Source organism: Camelus bactrianus, chromosome 8 (assembly GCF_048773025.1).
Source record: "Camelus bactrianus isolate YW-2024 breed Bactrian camel chromosome 8, ASM4877302v1, whole genome shotgun sequence".
NCBI lineage: Eukaryota > Metazoa > Chordata > Mammalia > Artiodactyla > Camelidae > Camelus > Camelus bactrianus.
In genome coordinates this window covers 47181828-47200157 of record NC_133546.1, presented here as the reverse complement: position 1 = coordinate 47200157, position 18330 = coordinate 47181828, and the positions used below count along the sequence as shown (strand labels likewise).

At 38.9% G+C, this 18330-nt stretch overlaps 1 protein-coding gene across 2 annotated transcripts in view; it reads left to right on the top strand.

Moving 5' to 3' along the window:
* Positions 1 to 13992: 13992 nt before the first annotated feature.
* PRDM1 (PR/SET domain 1) overlaps positions 13993 to 18330 on the top strand; it is a 60383-nt gene continuing 56045 nt past the window's right edge. Inside the window, exons 1-2 of one of the 2 annotated variants that reach the window (XM_074368568.1) lie at positions 13993 to 14178; positions 15635 to 15694. In XM_074368568.1, the coding sequence (XP_074224669.1) occupies positions 14008 to 14178; positions 15635 to 15694 (231 nt within the window). In that variant the 5' untranslated portion in view covers positions 13993 to 14007. The remainder of the gene's footprint in view (positions 14179 to 15634; positions 15695 to 18330) is intronic. The other variant, XM_074368569.1, reaches the window with a different exon arrangement.

Here is an 18330-nt window from a genome sequence, read left to right as displayed (position 1 = left end):
GAAGTCTGAGTCTCTTTTTCTATCCAGTAGAGTACAAATGAAGGCATTGGTTCTTCTACGGGGTAGGAAGTGAGTTCACCTTGGTTTTTATCCACAACTGTACTAGACACTGGGTTTAGCTCATCCTTCTACAAGGTTATCCGCCATGTTCCAGGTAGTGAAATTCCTCTTCCTCTTGGCCATCAGCTTTGCAGATAGAATATGTGTTAAGTAATATGTCCAGGCTTATTAAAAAAAAAAAAAAGGAAATGAAAATGGCTCTGTGCAGAGGAAGCTGACTGAGATCTAGCGCTTGGGAGTGAATCCCCCAGTCTCCTGTCTGCGACAGATTCATGACCTCTGCAAAGGCAGAGCATCTTTGACCTCTGCAAGAAAGAAAAGAATATGTGAAAATAATGATCTAGAAATGTCATGCTACATGGAGTTGAAATTTTTTTTTCCAAACAAGAAAACCATGTCTGGGCTATCTGGTAAAGTTGAAATATGTTATCAATCAACTTCTTTCCCATTTAAAAGGGGATAAGAAGGGGAGGAGCAGTGGAGATGGAGACCTTATGTTCAGTTTGAAAAGCACTAGAGGCCTAAACGTTAAAATGCAAAATTGTTACCATGTAATTTAGGCTCTCCCACAGCTGTATGCCTTTGTGTTATTGAATTCATTAACTTTTATGCCATGTGCTTGACATAATCCATAGTACAGAATAATCCCAAAGCACGAGAGGCCTGAGCTTGCCATGGATGATACACGACTTTTGGCTCATTGACGTTCCTCAGGTTTGGTGCGCCGGCAGCTTTTTAGGCATAAAAACCTTTAATTAGTATTTATTACCCAAAGTGATGCAAGTTAAAGACTACATGTCTTTTTCTGAATTGCCTGCCCCTTGAAAGGCAGATTTAGAATAGTTAAATCTTGAATCTGCTTCCTAGGGAAAAAAAAATGTTTTAGCACAAGACTAAGTTGGTTTAGTATGTTCAGGCTTAATTGAGAAAAGAGATGTATATAACAGTCATTCTCATTTCTCCCCTAAGAAAAGAAAAAAGAATGATCTGTATCCTCTCGTAACCTAAGGTGTCGTAGATACATTATCATGCACCCTCCTTCTGTCACATAGGTACTTTGGGGAGTTAATGAGTTGTGTGTGCAGTTTTCTGACAGTCATTTGGCCTTATAACGTAGTAATGTCTTTCTGGTGTTTAGTCATAGAGAGTTAATAAGAACAATAAACATGACTAAAAGTTGGTAATCTTATATACAGGGGACTCAGAAGTTTTGAAACAGACCTCATGCATTTCGTAAAATAAGTGAAACATTACGAAGGCATTCTTTTATTTTCCCTTATTTCTTTTTCCTTTACTTCCTTCAACAATCTTCTCAAAACTTCTGGAACTCAGGAGAGGTCTAGTAACAGAGACCCCTATGATGGTGTATGTTTCCTTGTGAGCAACAACATGAAGGGAATATGTGATCAGACAACTTTGAAAGAAAATTCTTTTCTTTCTCATTTACCATAGTTTTCAATACAGAGGCAATCCCATTTGTGTATTTGATTTAAAGGGCAGAAAGCTGAACAATGTGTTTTCCTCTGATGCCTTGGAGGGGAGGGAGGAGCGGGAATTTCCTGCTCGTTAGTGACAGTAAGCCGTGTATGGAGCCCTGGCTGGCCAGCACCAGATGGGTATCACCTAATAATTAGTTTCTTACTTCTTACTGAGTTCAGCCCTTAGCTATGCAGGACTTTATTTTGCCTATCTTTTAAAGAGGTATTTGTGCATGCAAAGATGTCTATTTGTGGATAGGAGTCCACAGACTAAGAATGGATGCAGAACAAGAAAGTTCTGGAGGAGAAGCAAGCAGAAAACTCCCCATCTGTGGGAAAACATGGACCAGCAAAACCACAGACAGGAAACAGTGCTAAATCTAAACGAGTCACAGCAGTGAGTTTCAGCAAATGGGAAAGAGAATGTTAAGGATGTGCTGTTTTTACCAAAGACATGTGTCAGAGTTTGAGCATCGCCTACCGCAACTTCCATCTTCTCTCCTCGCCGCCCCACCCCCGCCCCGCTCCTCCCACCCGGTTGAAATTCAGATCCCCACCACCCACCTTATTTTTCCACAATATGTCCTATGTGATCTATTCAGATCTCATTAAACTGATTTACTGGGCCCGCTGGCTCTGCTCACCCTCAGTTTATTCCTACTTTGTTTAAAATTCGGGAAGTGATGGGGGAGGGGCAGGACATTAATCGCTGCACTTGTGCAAACGGAGTGCCGGCTGATTTATGGCAAAGGTTATAAAGGAAAAGTATTAAGTGTGCTTCATTCCATTTGGCAAAACCATCCTGCACAATGTCCACAGAAACCCCAAGAGTCCTGTTTTGTGAAAAGAAGGGGGGAAAAACTCCACCAAAGATGTGCTCTTCTTCTTTTGAGCATTAATTAAGACTGTAAATCACAGGCCACATGAAACAACTGTATACGACAGAGTGTGGATGGTCCGGGAATTCTGCTGGGCTTGTGTGATCAGTTTGAATACCTACACCAAAGCCCTAATGGGAGCGCAGACTTCAAAGGGCAGTTTTGGCATGAAGGAGAGGTCTGCTCCAGAACAGGAGGGAGAGAAGGAGTTGTAAAGTACAGGCTGCTTGGGAAATAGGTGGCAGGGGAGCGGTTGGGAGGGGAGGAGAGAGAATGAGAGTGGAGCCGTGGATTGTTTTCTGTCTTGAGTGCCAGATAGGTATGAAACAAGCTATTACCCATTTATCCTACAATAGTGGTTTCGATTGTATCATTTGGAAACTACCTCAAATGAAAAAATACCTCTATTGGGGAAAGAAAAGTATTGCATATATTCTTTTTTTTTTTTATTTTTTTTATCCCTCTGAAATATCCTTTTGGCTGCTTTTTGGACCATTTCACCATCTCTTACTGCTTGGGTCTCAGGCCATTCCGACAAGTGGTGGTTAGCTTATTACGCAGGATCCCCTGTGTGGGTCTGCAAACAGTGAATTTGCCTACTTAATTCCCTTTCCTCAATGCAAGACCACCCTTCAGTACCGTAGAGCTGAGATCGAGCTGTTTTCCTGGGAGAGCTCTCCCGCATTCCTCTTCTACCCTAGAATGCATATGGAAGACCTGCAATAAGTATTTTCTTCTTTCATCCTTCTTTCAAGGCTGATTGAACACACTTTTTGCATCCAGAGATAAGGTGGACCCTCCATCTCAGTAGATGCTTCTTTCTTTTCTGATAGGGCTTGAGTTCTATTGATTGTTTTCCTGACATTGAGCTGGTCCAGTGCCTGTTCATCCAGTGCATGTGTTCTGAGCACAGCAGTCCGAGATTAAGTGTAAGACCAAGTTTATGGAGAGGGAACAGAATTTTAATGTTGGATGTTTGCTTCATGATTCTAACCAACTGAGGTAATGCCACTGAGAATCAGACATGGCTGCTCATTGGAAATACTTTTGTCTATGGGTTCTAATAGTGAGCAGTTGAAAGCAACTAGAATATTCAATCACAAGGGTTTGGTTAAATATATCAGTGTGTTCATGTAATGGAATACTAAAACATAGTACAGAAATACAGGCATTTACAGGGAACTATATTCAGTATCTTGTAATAACCTTTAATGAAAAATATGAAAATGAATATATGTATGTATATTCATGACTGGGACATTGCTGTACACCAGGAATTGACACATTGTAATTGACTGTACTTCAATAAAGAATAAAATAAAATAAATATAGGTATTTGTGTAAAAATGTATTCACATCATACTATTAAGTTAAAAATTATTATGTATATATGATCCTATATTTGATTTTGTTTTTCCACTTTATTGAGATTTAATTGAAGTAAACCAAACCATACATATTTAAAGCATACAATTTGATGAGTTTTGACATCTGCAAATACTACCAGTAAAACCATCACCACAATCAAGATAATAAACATCCTATCACCCCACTGCCAAAAAAAGAAAGTTTCTTTGTGCCTCTTTGTAATCTGTTAATCCAGTCTTCCTTCCACCCCTATCCACAGGCAAACACTGATCTGCTTCCTGGCACTATAAATTAGACTGCATTTTCTAGAATTTTATATAAATGGAATCATGCAGTATGTGCTTCGTTTTTGGCTTCTTTCACTCAGCATAATGATTTTGAGATACATTCATGGTATTGTGTGTATTAAGAGTTCATTCCTTTATGTTGTTGAGTAGTAGACCCTGATCTATTCATCTCATGGTGGTCATTGTTTTACTTAGAGCTCCCTAATACATTTTCTTTGTTTCTTGGCCTTACAGAATCTCACCTTGAGGATACTAAGCATATTCAGCCAGAGACTCAAGGGGACCCATCTGCAGATTCCTTAAGCTCATCCTCTGCAGAGCTCCCTTCTGTTTGGTTCTTTGCTGTACAAATTCCAACCACCTCTGCCTCTTTTAGAGATCTTTGATATTTGGTGCCTCAGGTTAATGAGATAGCAATCATTTTCCTGAGTTCTCTTCATCTGCTGGTATGTTGTAGGCGCTCAGGCAGAAAGCCAGGGAGTGGTTAAGACTCATCTTGTTAATTTTTCATCTCTCAGAGATCACAGTTCTGTGTTGTCTACTCTGTATCCGAAAACATTTGTGTCATACATTTGCCTGGTGTTCTAGTGGACTTTAGTTTGGAACTAATTACTCAATCATAACTGGCAATGTTAAGATCACATGTATTAATTTGTGATAGTGATAGCTAATGTTCAGTGAGAGGATTCATTTTTTTAAATCTTATGATTTTCCAAAAGGGGAAGGTGGCTCTCAGGAGGTATCATTATCTTCTTACTTCTCAAAGCTAGTGCACCAGCTTAACAGGATTCCGTGGGAGTTGAATGAGGAAGCATTAGTAGTATAGTTCATACTACTGCAGTAGGGAGAATCCTGACTTCAGTTTCTTTGAAATCTTACTGACTTCAGTTTCTTTTTCAACTTTCATTAGGAGCTTTCTTCATTGACTAGAGTGAACCACAGCTAATATAGAACAATTAAAAAATTTTCAAACACCGGTTTACCAAATGAAGCCCATGTAGCTCATATTGGCATGGGAAGCTTGGTTTAGGATATGTGTGTTTAATGAGATAGAAAGAGTCCAGCCTAGAACTTTCTGTTTTTCTTTCAAACACATTCCCCAGTGATTGTCAACAGAGTCTATGGGTAAAAACAACCTGCTTCAGAATCAGGGAAGAACATACAACCTTTATTTTTGAGGTTTCAGTAATATATGTTATCATCATCCAAAGGCTTCGCTAAAGGTCATAAAAAGAAAAATGCAAATAAAACTTATAGAATAAACATACAGCAGATAAAACCCTTGCCCATTTTTCTATCCATGCTTTGGGAATCTACCAATGTTGTACCCAGGCTTGACTTTTGAATGGAAACTTCTAGAAAATTTCTCATTTAAGTCTTAGCCAAGCTTTACCAATTGCTTGGCTAGAACAATTCCCAGAGGTTAATTTTTTTAGATTAAATTGACTTGGTGACTATTTTTGTATTTTGGCAAAATACACGTAGGATTTACCATCTTAACCATTTTAAAGTGTATAGTTAAATGATATTAAGCACATTCATATTGTTGTACAATTGTCACTACCATTCATCTCCAGAACTCTTTTCCTCTTGTACAACTGAAACTCTTAGCATAATGTCCTCAAGTTTCATCCATGGTATAGCATATGTCAGAATTTTCTTCCTTTTTAAGTCTTCATAATATTCCATTATATAATATATACCACATTTTGCTTATCCATTCATCTGTCAACACACAATTGGGTTCTTTCCAAATTTTAGCTATTGTGAATAATGCTGCTGTGAATATGAGGGTATACATATCTTTTTGATACTCCAACTTTCAATTTTTTTCAGTACATACCCAGAAGTGGAATTTCTGGATTATATGGTAATTTTATTTTTAATTTTTTGAGGAATCACCATACTGTTGTCCACAGCAGCTACAACATTTTACAATCTCACCAATAGTGCGTGAAGATCCATTTTATCCACAAATGCTCTAACACTTGGTATTTTCTGGGTTTTTGATAGTAGCGTATTCTCACATCATGGTTTTGATTTGCATTTCCCTATTGATTAGTGATGTTGAGCATCTTTGCCTGTGCTTATTGGTCATTCATATATCTTCTTTGGAAAAATATCCATTCAAATCCTTTGCCCATTTTTGAATCAGGCTTGGTTTTATTTGTTGTTGCTGAGTTTTTAAGAGTTCTTTATATACATTCTGAATATTAATCTCTTAAAAGATATATGATTTGAAAATATTTTCTCTCATTCCATTTGTTGCCTTTTCACTCTGTTGGTAGTGTCCTTTGATACACATTTTTTAATTTTCATGAAGTCTAATTTGTCTATTTTCTCTTTCTTTTTGTCTTTTGAAAGTTTGATCATAATGTGTCTCAGTGTGGATCTCTTTGAGTTCATCTTACTTGAAGTTTATTGAGCTTGGTTTTTTATATTCACGTCTTTCATCAAATTTGGAGAAATTTCAGCCATTATTTCTGCATATATTCTTGCTTCCTCTTTTTCTCTCTCTTTTCCTTCTGGGACTTCCGTGGTAAGCTTTGGTATACTTGACTTCCAAAATAATTACATCAGACAGATTTGTCCAGTGGGATTGTTGTTTAGATGGGGAAACAGATTCCTGGTACTTCTTACTCCACCATCTTTCTAGAATCCTCTTCTCCAGTTGCCATTTTGAACACATGTGTTTTATCTTTCTATGTGTATTTCCAGGAATCTTATTCAGATTTGCATAGAACTTGTCAATCCTAATGACCCATTGCTAGAGAAGATCAAATGAGATGATATTGTAAGTATGTGTTCTTAAAATATTTAGAAAATAGCTAAGGTATCTTTTTTCTTGCTCATATTCTTTATAAGTAGACCATAAGTTTAGAAAATGCAGAAGTGGCTATGGTATGAGCATTCTCTTCAATTTCTCATGGTCATCTCTACCTTTCCAGTTTGTTTTGGCAGAGTGGAAAGAGGCTAATAAATTTCCTCAAAGGATAAAGACATCTCTTAGAAAAGAGACAAGTGAGGAGCACTTTTGTAGATACAGATTTTTATTATGTCAAGAACATAAAATAGATATTTGGTCTGTGTGTCCAGAGATGTCTTCTTAAGTTTTTCTTTCACTTAAGAGAGAAGTGAATCAATTCCTGTTAACAGTTTTCCAAGTTTCTGTATTATCTATCAATTGATTATAAGATGAATTACTCTCTATAGCTACTATTTTGGTTACTCATAAATGTTTCTGAAACATTGTACCAACTTATCAGACAAGTCTATATTCCTAAACCTACTCATTTCAGGAAACAGCCACAGCTATTTTTCTTTGTATTTATTGTTTTTATTTTGTAAGGACTGAAATATAGGCAACCTGGAATTTGCTTCCCTTCTGTCTCTCCTTATCACTAAATTCAAGTATACAATTTTGCTCTTAATGTGTTCAGTGAAACATGATTACAATATTAATTAAAAAGTTAAAATAAGCTAGTTTGCAAAACAACAGTATTAAATGGGTTACTCACAAATCTATTGTCATAGAATATTAGAATTAAGTATTTCTTCCTGACATCCCTGCCTTAATCAGTTAGCTAGTCCATAGTGGCTTAGTGAGATTGTATTTAGCCTATTTCCCAAATGGCAATTAAGAAATGGTTTCATTTCCTAGCAAAGGTCTGCCTGTGAAATCTCTCTGGCTTGTGCACCCCTGTGAATTCTGTCTCCATCCTCGCCCCTCCCCTCCCTACGCCTCTCTAGAAACCCTCTTCCTCCCCTCATCCCTAAGACTAAGGCTTTCCAAACATTCCCTGTGTGTTTGTACAGAGCACAGTGAGGAAGAAATGATTAAACAGCCAAATGTTTGAAACTTAGCTAAATGCTAGGATTATCGTCTATTTAACTCTTTCTTATCTCGAACTGGGAGGGGCTTATGGCTGGACCTATTGTTCTCCTTTTCTTGACATTAATGAAGTCAGAGCATCCAGCTGATTTCCTAAGGTGGCTAAGAGTGACCTGCTGAATTGGTTTACTTGTCCCCTCCTTCCAGCTAGACAGGAGCAGTGCAGAGAGTGGTATTGTTGGAATAAATACTCGTGTGCATGCGTGCTTGCACACACAAATACAAGCCCACCACCTCCATCCACACTCAAACCAGAGTGTATTTAGGATCTACTAAAAGGATTGAAGGGGCTTGAAGATAGTCTGCTTAAGAGCTAGACTCCTAGTTTCTGTTCTACTTTCTCAGTGATTAAGAATCTTTTCAGTAGCAGCCTGCAGCTTCTCTGCACAAAGCAGGCTTTCCAGTCCTAACCTGTATCCTGTGGGCTCAGGTACTGTCGGAATACATATCTGACTGAAGGAGCTCAGAAGGTTATCTCTTTCTTATGTTTTATAGTTTGGAGAATTATCATTAACTTGCATTTCATAAATTAAGAATAAAAACTCCATTTTTGATGTTAACATCATGGTGTGTGTCCTTTGTTACCTTCTCTACTCATATAATTATAGAGGAACATAAAGATATACAATATTTTCTATCATTGGTTTTGAAAAATCAGGTCATATTATATATCTTACTTTTCTTAATAAATGGATGGGGGAACCCTTCTAAAACTATATTACAGATTCATCTTCTATTTAATTTGTGCCTGGCAGTCATTGTCATGGCTGTTCTACAGTGTATTCAACCTTTCCCTGGTAATAGGCATTCATTTGGTTTCCCATTTTTTCCCCACTATAAACAACACAACATGCTAGGAGAGGTAACAGTAACAAGGATGCTGATATTGAACTACTTGGATTAGACTCCTCTTAATACCACTGACCAACTTTTTGATCTTGGGCAAATTTCTCAGCCACTCTCTGCCTCACTTTCCTCCTTCCTCAATGGGAAGAATGAAAGGATTTGCCTCCCATATCTCTTCTGCAGCAAAGTTGAGCACTTGCCTAGCCTTAGGACAGAAATAATTCAGTTCACCTGTTCAGCTCTCTGGTTGGAAAAAGGGGTCAAGATAGACCTTCAGGCTGTGTCATTCTTGAGAGGAAGGGATGGGCTATCCAAGGATCCTGTTTGGAGCCTCAGGACTCAGAGTTGGGTGTGTTTGGGGTCAAATGGGGATTCCAGCCAGATTTCCCCAGGCCTTTCCATCCAGGTCTTACCTTCAGAGAGGCAGAGCCCAAAGCCTCCCTTCCACCATCCAGCCTGCCTCGCCCCGGCAGTTGCTCCCTACTTGGATTTGGGTTGAGAGGGGAGGGCAGTAGGAACACTGCAAGCCACCACCTTCCCTATATCCTGTCCAGAAGAAAACTATCTACCTAGACTTGGCTTCATACAAATATATTTTGCTGCTTAATAAATTAAAAAGGAATCATCTCCTTTCAATGCTGGATAATTCAATCAGAATAGACCTTGATAGTTATAAAGTTGTGGTAGCTAATTCTTGTAATACTGTGCAAGGCCTTGGATTGCTTGCACATGTGCTAGTATCATCAGAATAGATGCTTAATTACACAAGAAACAAGAATAGGAATGTTTCTTCTGTTGCATTTTGTCTCTCCTCCCCACCAGGTCTTTTGAGCTGGCATCCCCATTAATGTTACTATATGTCTCTGTTACTTTTCATTGTTGTTGTCCATTTGAGAGAATCTTCTGGATGACATAAAGTCTCCCCCAGGAGACTATCCTACCCACAATGATACTGTATTTTCACACTGCTGAAAGTTTAGTATTTCTGGCCAGGAGCAGAATGAGTTAGTTGAGGAAGATTCTAAAATTTAAAAACATATGAAGCACATCAATCTCAAATAATGACTGAGTACAAAGTCATTGTTTAGTGAACTACCGCTTACTATATTGTTCTTTTATTTCCATTACTTCAAATTGCATGTTTTTTCCTGAAAATTAAAGCATATATGCTAATTGTAGAGAGTCTGGAAGCTACAGAAAAGTATAAAGATTAAAATAAACCATCAGGTGTGGCTATAAAGGAATAGCATGAGGAAGTGTTTTTGGCATGATGGAGCCATCCTGTAACTTGATTGTTACTGGAATCTATACATGTGTTAAAATTCATAGAGCTATACATCCCCCAAGAAGGTTCATTTTACTGAATGGTAATTGAAAAACAAAATTAAACAAAAAATAGAACCATCTGTAATTCCTCCACCTAGCTTTAGTCATTTTTTTTTAACTGAACTATAGTTGATTTACAATGTTGTGTTAGTTTCTGGTGTATAGCATAGTGATTCAGTTATACATATATATATATATATGTCTTCTTTTTCATTTTTTTATCATTATAGGTTATTACAAGATGTTGAATATAATTCCCTGTGCTCTACAGTAGGACCTTGTTGTTTTAGCTGTAATCATTTTTAACATTTTGATGTATTTCCTTCTACTAGCTCTCTGACTGTAACTACAGATGCATTTCTCTTTTACAAAATTGCTATATATGCTTATGTATATACTGATTTTAAATATCTTGAACATTTTTGTATCATTAAATATTCTTTTAAAATATTTTTATATAGTTGGATAATACTCCATCATAAGATGTAACTAATTAATGAACTGTTCTCTTATTATAGTATATTTTCACAACTGAGTGTGCAGCAAAAATTGTTAATTTAAGAATCAGTGCTTAACTTTTACTGGAAGAAAACCTGTTTCCCACTGAGAGCCACAAAGATCTTCCTGCTGCCGCAGCCACAGCTCCTGTCACTCACCCAGCCACAACTGGGGCCGTTCAGCCCCTAGAACTCACCGCGTGCTTCCTGGGCTTGGAGTGCTGGGATGCTTTTCTTCTTTCCATCCAACCTGGCCTCCTCCTTGGGCCTCCCCCTCCCTCTCCAATCTACACGGCTGACACCTTTCAGCTTCAGCGTAACGGGTCCCTCACAGAGTGGTCTTCCTGGAGCGCCCAGTTCCCCACTCATCCTCCCATCTCTCATGCAGCACCCTCTCCTTTCCTCCTTTTCTCTCACTTCCCACTTTCTCACTTGGTGATTACATCTTTACATTTTCTTGCTTCATGTTAGTCTCTCTCTCGATGATAAGCTCCTAGGAGGGTAAGGACCATGTCCGTCTTGCTGACTGTTGGATACCCACTGCTTAGCACAGTGCCTGGTACCTCGTGGGGACTCAGTGAACCGTCAATGGCTGGCTGGCTGGCTGGTTGAACTGGATGAAGAGCTGTCGTGCTCTAGTAAGACACAGACCTAATGGCTACAGAGCTTACATTCAGATTTAAATATTTTTAATCAAATTAACTGCAAGTGGCATTGAGACTGGTTAGTGACCATCAGTGTATCTTACTTCTACATTGGAATGAGTATTTTACAATCTAAAGTGAGACTTTTTCTCACTCATACTTCTTTTCTCTGTTAATTTTGTGCCCTGCTCTCAACTTCTACTCTCTTCCACACACGCATGCACACACAGATTTGTTTGCCTGTGTGTATCTGTATCTATTTTTACAATTACCACTGCTTTTACAGTTCACATTTTTTTCTTTTTGGAAAAGGAAATCTTTCAGTTCTTTTTGTTTCTTCCCTTTTCCTTCTTTCCTTTTTGTTGTTACCTTTTTCCTATTGTTTCACCCCCCCCACCAAAATCTGTCAAGACTCATCTCTCTTCCTTTGAACTGTTTAGAAGATTTGAAGGTTGTAATTAAGTTGAATTACTAGGTAAACTTTGGCACTAAGTTATTGTGTGTGGGTTCGCTTGTTTTGTTGTTGTTGTTGTTGTTGTGTGTTTAATAAATCACTTAGTATTTTTGGCCAAAGGAAGCCAGAAGTGAATCATCACTGCAAAGGATAAAGTCAATCCTTTCCAGGGCAAACATTTGGGTGTGCAGGGAGCAGTGTCTGATTCAAATCATATAACCTGTTTCTATCCTTCAATTCCTTTAATCTTTTACTAATGCTTCCTAGAAAAATCTTAATTGTCTAACTCCAAGGGGATCAAAGACCTAGAGTGAAATTCCTGCTGCTTTCCAAGCAGGTGAATGGAGTATTCCCATTCTTGTGATTGTGAAGCCAGGTATAAGCTGGGTAGTCATCAAAGACAGAGATAAATCAGGTTCCTTCTCATAGGACAGTCTAGCCACCTAGATAAGGTAAAGGAAAGGAGAAAAGATCACTCTGCTTTCCAGTGAGAATCAGGAGATAACGAAAAGGCAATGGACATCATTTTTGCTGAGGGTTTCTTTTTCCCCCTCAAAATGGAAAATATGGTGAATACATAGATGCCTTCAGAAACTTCACTTTCACTTTAAAGTGACTAGGAAACCAAATGGCTAGAAAAGTCAAATCCATGTTAACCCTTAAAGATTAGATAATTGGATACATTGTAAATGAAAAATAATGGCATTAGAATATATTTTAGGTGATTTTTAAAGAATACTTTTATCTGTCTGGTAAGTCACAGTAGCTAGAAAATGTAATTTCTCAGCTGTCGTACCAAGGTTCCAACTGATTCAGGAGCTATCCCGATAAAACGCCATCCTAATCACGACATCGCTCAGGTGAGTGAGAAGAGCCGTGTCGGTCCCCAGAGCAGTGGCTGTTGCACAAGTGGCAGGAGGGAGATAGCGAGGCTATTGGATTCAAAACTTGGATTAAGGGTCGCAAGTCCATGCCTTTATTGCTTTCCTTAAGATACGTGGTTTAAAAAAAATTGGTTTCGTATTAGACTGCTTAAAAAAGCAAACAAACTTTATTTAGTTTGGGAGATTTTCTTCCTGGTATGTGGAACTATGCCCTCATTTATTGTGGCTTATTCAAAACAGCATATTTTAAAGCAATAATTATAGTACAGATGATCAACCAGGCTAAATATATGTGCCATGCTAATCTCTGCACGCTGTTCTGAGAAGCCAGTGTTGTTCTCTTTTATTAGTGGCTGAAAGTAGTTAAGAGATATTTTCATTAAAACCTTGTTGACATTCAAGGTATTTCTATTCTAAGAAACAACGGAAGGGCAGAGGATCAATCTCCTCTGGCTTTCATGTGGTTATCGTTGGTTCTCTAAAATGTGATGGATAAAATAATACAGAGACGCACAAATCTATTTCTTTGTGCTTTAGTCTGATGAGGGTATGGGGTAAGATTTAAAAGAACTTGGATTTTTAAAACTCAAACTAAATGTAGTATTAACTAAGCAAAGGCTAAACAAAACCAATGTTTGTGTTCTAGACAAATGCTCTAAATGACAACCTCTTCTCCCCCACAAAGGCCCACAAGATAGAGGCAGAGCCTACTCCAGATCCTCATGGGTGATTTTATTACAAAATACACTCCCACATCCATTGCCACCAAATGTCTGATTTGTTTTTACCTTAGGCACGACTGAAAAAAAAACAAAAAACCCACCATTGTTAGAGGAAAGGAAAGTATTAGTCTTGATCCTAGCAGAGCTGCTTTAGTGACGAAAACACACCACACACACACACACACACACACACACACACCCACCCTTGGTAGGATGCTAATCAGGCCTATTCAGAAAAGCCCTAATTAATGTAATTAAAATCTGTCAGATCAAACTGATTAGCCTGATACTCAAGCTGGAGTAGAGGGAGCAGGGCTCATGGGAGGAGGGGAGGCAGGCACCACCGAGATGGGGTTAGTTTTCAGTAGAAGGAGGTGGTTGGTCTCCAAGGTGATCAAAGCAACTTGTCTTTCATTTCCACGGGATAAGGATTGTGGGCTCCTGGCCTCAGATCTAGTTTCCGGCATCTCTATTTCCTGGCACGTCCTTAACTGTTCAGGTGGAAGAAGCAGGTCCTTCCTGGGCTATGATGGAAGGCCAGGGAACAGGCTGCTTGTCTCCCCTCTTTGACAGCTAGAACACACACGTGAAGCATTTTTCATCTCTTGGCAATCCCCTCTGCAGTCTTTGGCCATGACCACTGACACACCGGCAGGAAGGAGACAAAGGCCATGTCATGTGATCGCCCCAATAGGGCTGTTGACACAGGCCTCTTTTGCAGAGCCACATTCTCAGGTGGGAGGGCTGCCAGTGGCCTCGGACTGGCCCTGGGACGGAGAGCTCTGCTCCCAGCGGCTCTTTCAGAGGTCCAGAGGAGAATTCCAGGCCGCTTGAGTGGAAAAGTGAGTATTTCACCAACAGTGGGAGAGGGTCTTACTTTAGCCAAATTAAAGAAGAATGAAGAACAAGTAAATTCAGGGTTAAAAAATTCTCTGAGCTTGTAATTGTGTCCTGAGAATAGATTCTTTCCCATAGAGGGAAAATGACATTCTTCCTCATCACAATTTTTCTGAAGTTTTGAGCAGTCATTCTAGGTACTTTTCACTTTTTTACTGATTAGGAAGTTTGAAAAGCAAGACTCACTTAAGAGACAGAAGATCATCAGAGGAAGTGACTTCTATGGTCCTTCCTGGTTTCTTAATAAATGAATAAATGCAGAGGACCAACTGTCCTAGGTCTTCATAATTCTTTGTGCACATTGCATCTATTTTGATTTCTCTGCTAACATCTACATCACAAATACTAGGAAAGGAAAAAAAAAACTAATGGAGGTGAGGGAAGAACTTGGAAACTTAATTTGTTTCCTTAATCATAAATACTACACATACTGTACCCTCATTTTAAAATCACAGTTTATGCAATTTCTTTCATCTTTTTTTATTTATATATTTTATTTATTTTTTCAGGGTGGGAGGTGATTAGATTTATTTATTTATTTATTTTTAATGGTGGTGCTGGGGGTGGAACCCAGGGCCTCATGCATGCTAAGCATGCGCTCCACTGCTGAGCTGTACCCACCCCGCCCCCAGCAATTTCTTTAGTTTCTGAGGACAGTGAGAGAAGTAGTTAATTTATGGACATAGTACATTTTAAAAATAGTCTTTAGTAGTGAAATAGGTCTTTGGTGGAAATGCCTGCAGAGAGACAGACACATGGATAGTCAGTCAAAAGATACATTGAGAATTGCCTGTCTCCTTTTCATTGTGTGTGGCTTAGCTAATCACACAGGAGTGGGATATAAGGAGGGAGATCTTTGTGATAGCAAGTTCTCTGGGCCTTTACAAGGGGAAGATGTGTACTAGGATGGCCACTTCTGCTACCCTTACCTTCACAGTTACATTTTGCTACAATCTCTAATAATAGTTGCAGCAAAGGAATAAGAATTACACAAACTTCTTTAACATAAAATTTAAAGACTAATAAAGAAAAACCTATTTGTGATAAGGGAGAGAGTAAGAGACTGGAGTTGAGAACCCTGGATGGTGGTCAGTTTTTGCTGTTGGTTAGCCAAGTGTGAGCAAATCTCAGTCCTCTCTGATCCTTGGTCTCCTCAGAGCTAAAGCACAGGAGCTGGCTGTAAGAGCTGCATGGTTGTACAAGTCTGGGACGTTTTAATAAATACATTCAAAGTAGAGGGAGAGCCGGTTTTTAGCTATAAAACTTCAGATTTGGCACTTAAACAGCTTACGCCAGAGATTCTAAAATGCGGTGACAAACAGTAAATGAGTATTCTGTGTTTGTTTACATTGTATTTGGTATGAATAACTAGAATTTGGGAAATGCCTCTCCCTTTTCCAGACTTCTGACGGTACGAGTGGGTTCTGCATATCTCAAAAACATCTCTGGAAGAAGCAATGCGTGAGTGACAAGGGTAGGACCGGGGCACTCAGAACTGACCACACTGCCTTATCATGATGTCCACAGCTTAGCCCTCTGTCCACAGCTATACAGATCAGGCCAGGCCAAGCCTCTGTTTGGCTTAGCCCACTTTTCTCGAAATTTCACAATTTTATGGCTCTTTGGGTTGCACTGATATCCTTGAAAAAGACAGCCTAGTTAGTTAGTGAACCTGCAGTAAAGTGTGGTTGCCTGGTCAGCACGGGGTCTTATCAGGAGGGAAATGTGTTTTATGGAATCCTGAAGGCCAGAGGGGTGGGAGAAAGCTCTTCTCTCTTTCCTTGGTGTTAACTTTGTCTTGCTTCAGAGTTAACCTTTTCCATTCCTTAGTATCTTAGAGCTCTGTTTTTCTAAATGTCAGGGAAGAGCTTTCCAACTTTATGTTGGCATTTAGGGGGTGGCAGAGTACAGGGAAGGACGGGGTGGGGTGGGTGAGTTGTAAAGACATTGATTCTAAAAAATAAACTGGATGCAGCCCTGAAAGGTGATGATTTCCACAGAGGGCTTGGCAACAACCGTTGAAATCCATAACCTCCTTTTACCAACATCTCTTATGTGGCTGACCTGATTTTATATATCTTATTTCTAGAAGGCTGCATCTTCCTTTCATCCCTTTGGTAAATAAACACATCCTTTACTTCCCAGTTCTTTACCCCAGTCTGAAGCCTTGGTCTTCACTTTGTCTCCTGGCTACATCTTTTCTCCCTTCTCCCCACCCCTTCAAAGTCTTGGCCAAAGTAACTTTCCAGACATACTTCCCACACGTCTGTAGGAGGCCTTCGTTTCAGCCAGAGAAGACGGGAGAAAGGACTGCACCCTGCCCTTTCTTTCCACCTCTGCTCTCAGCCTTGGCTCCTGGGATCCATCCTAGGCGTCACCATCCCCCAGCGTAGTTTTTGAGGCTCAGCTTAGATGACACCATCTCCGTCACCCTCTCCTGGTCACCCGTCCAATATTGCGCTTTCCTCTCTGCCTCTCCTGAGTAGCCTTTGTAGCAGCACATCCAGCCTAGGGCGCATGCGCACGTGCACATGCGCAGTACCTTGCCAAATCGGAAACTTGCACACAGAAACAACGTCCTAAGTTATCTTGGCATCTTTCTCTGTACCTGGCACCAAGTCTGTGATAACTGCTGTGTGAATGAATATAGGAAAGAAGGATGAATGACTGCCTTTACCCTTCAATTCAGTTTGCATCCTCCTTTTCCTGATTCTCTGTCTTTATTTCTTGCCCTTCTGACCTTGGTAACCCAAATTGAGGTGATCAGGAATTTCAAACACACACTTCCCTCTCCCCTCACACAGTAATCTTTGTGCCACTTCTTCAGTTCTCCTACAAGCGCAAAATAATGAATTATCTGAAATCCCAAATTGTTAAGATTTGGTGGAGAGTAAGTTAGGAGATGGCACGAGTAAAGTGTGGGCTTATAGTCTCAACTCTGATGCTGGTGTGATGCGAATTTGGAGAAGTTATCTAACCTTATTGGACCTCTGTTTCCACTTCTGTAAAGTGAGGGGGTTGGACTGATACACCGTGGTTCTCAGGTATGGGCCTTTGACCCTCAGGTTGCCATCTCAACCAGATTTCTGCTTTATCTGTTCATTTGTTCAGAGCACTGTAAGATTCCAGCAGGTTTAATAGGAAAAATGCTCATCAGTGGTGGCTCCACTACTAAAAAAAAAAAAAATTGTTTGGATACTGTTATGCTATACTACATTAGCTCTAAGTTTCCATACAGAATTCTGAAGTTGTGTGATTAAGAGAGCATGAGAAAGCTTTATTAAAATTAAAATGAAAGCCTAAAAGAGAATTATTACACACAGGAAATATTTTAACCAGGATTATTTATGGTACTTTAAAGATATAAAGTATTGAGATTCCTTTAAAAATTTTTAAAATTATTTTGCAAAAACAGATAAGAAAATAATGTATATTCTTGAGCTGTCATCTTTCCATGCTTGTTAGGTTTTCTACCTTCATCCATTTCACCTACCAAGACAAAACTTCCCTCTACCAACATATGGACTTGCTGATTTTGTGTGATAAATTACTTTTTTAAAAAACTGAAGTATAGTTGACTTACAATATTGTTAGTTTCTGGTGTACAGCATAGTGATTCAGTTATACATATATCCTCTTCTTCATATTCTTTTTCATAACAGGTTGTAAGCTATTGAATATAGGTCCCTGTGCTATGCAGTAGGACCTTGTTGTTGTTTATTAATAAATTTCTTACAGAGTTACACCTTCTAAAACATATAAGAGTCATTACATAGGTGGATTTTGGTCATTCATTCTTTCTGTTTTCTTCCTTGAGGTAAAATAGAGCAAACCAATATACTCACACCTAAGCTGTTGAGAGAAGCACTATTCTGAAGTTACATGTAAAGGAAAACACTTTTAAAAAGTCATATCCTTAAAGAAAGAATTGTATACTTTTTGTACTTATAATCCAATGATAAGTTGTACTCGGAAAAAAATGCATAAAAACATATTTTTAGAAAAGGTACACTCATAAAATCTTTGCATCTGATTTGTTGGTTTTACTGCTATACCTGTAGTGTCAGTTTTCAAAAAGAAGATTTCTTGTTGGGGAG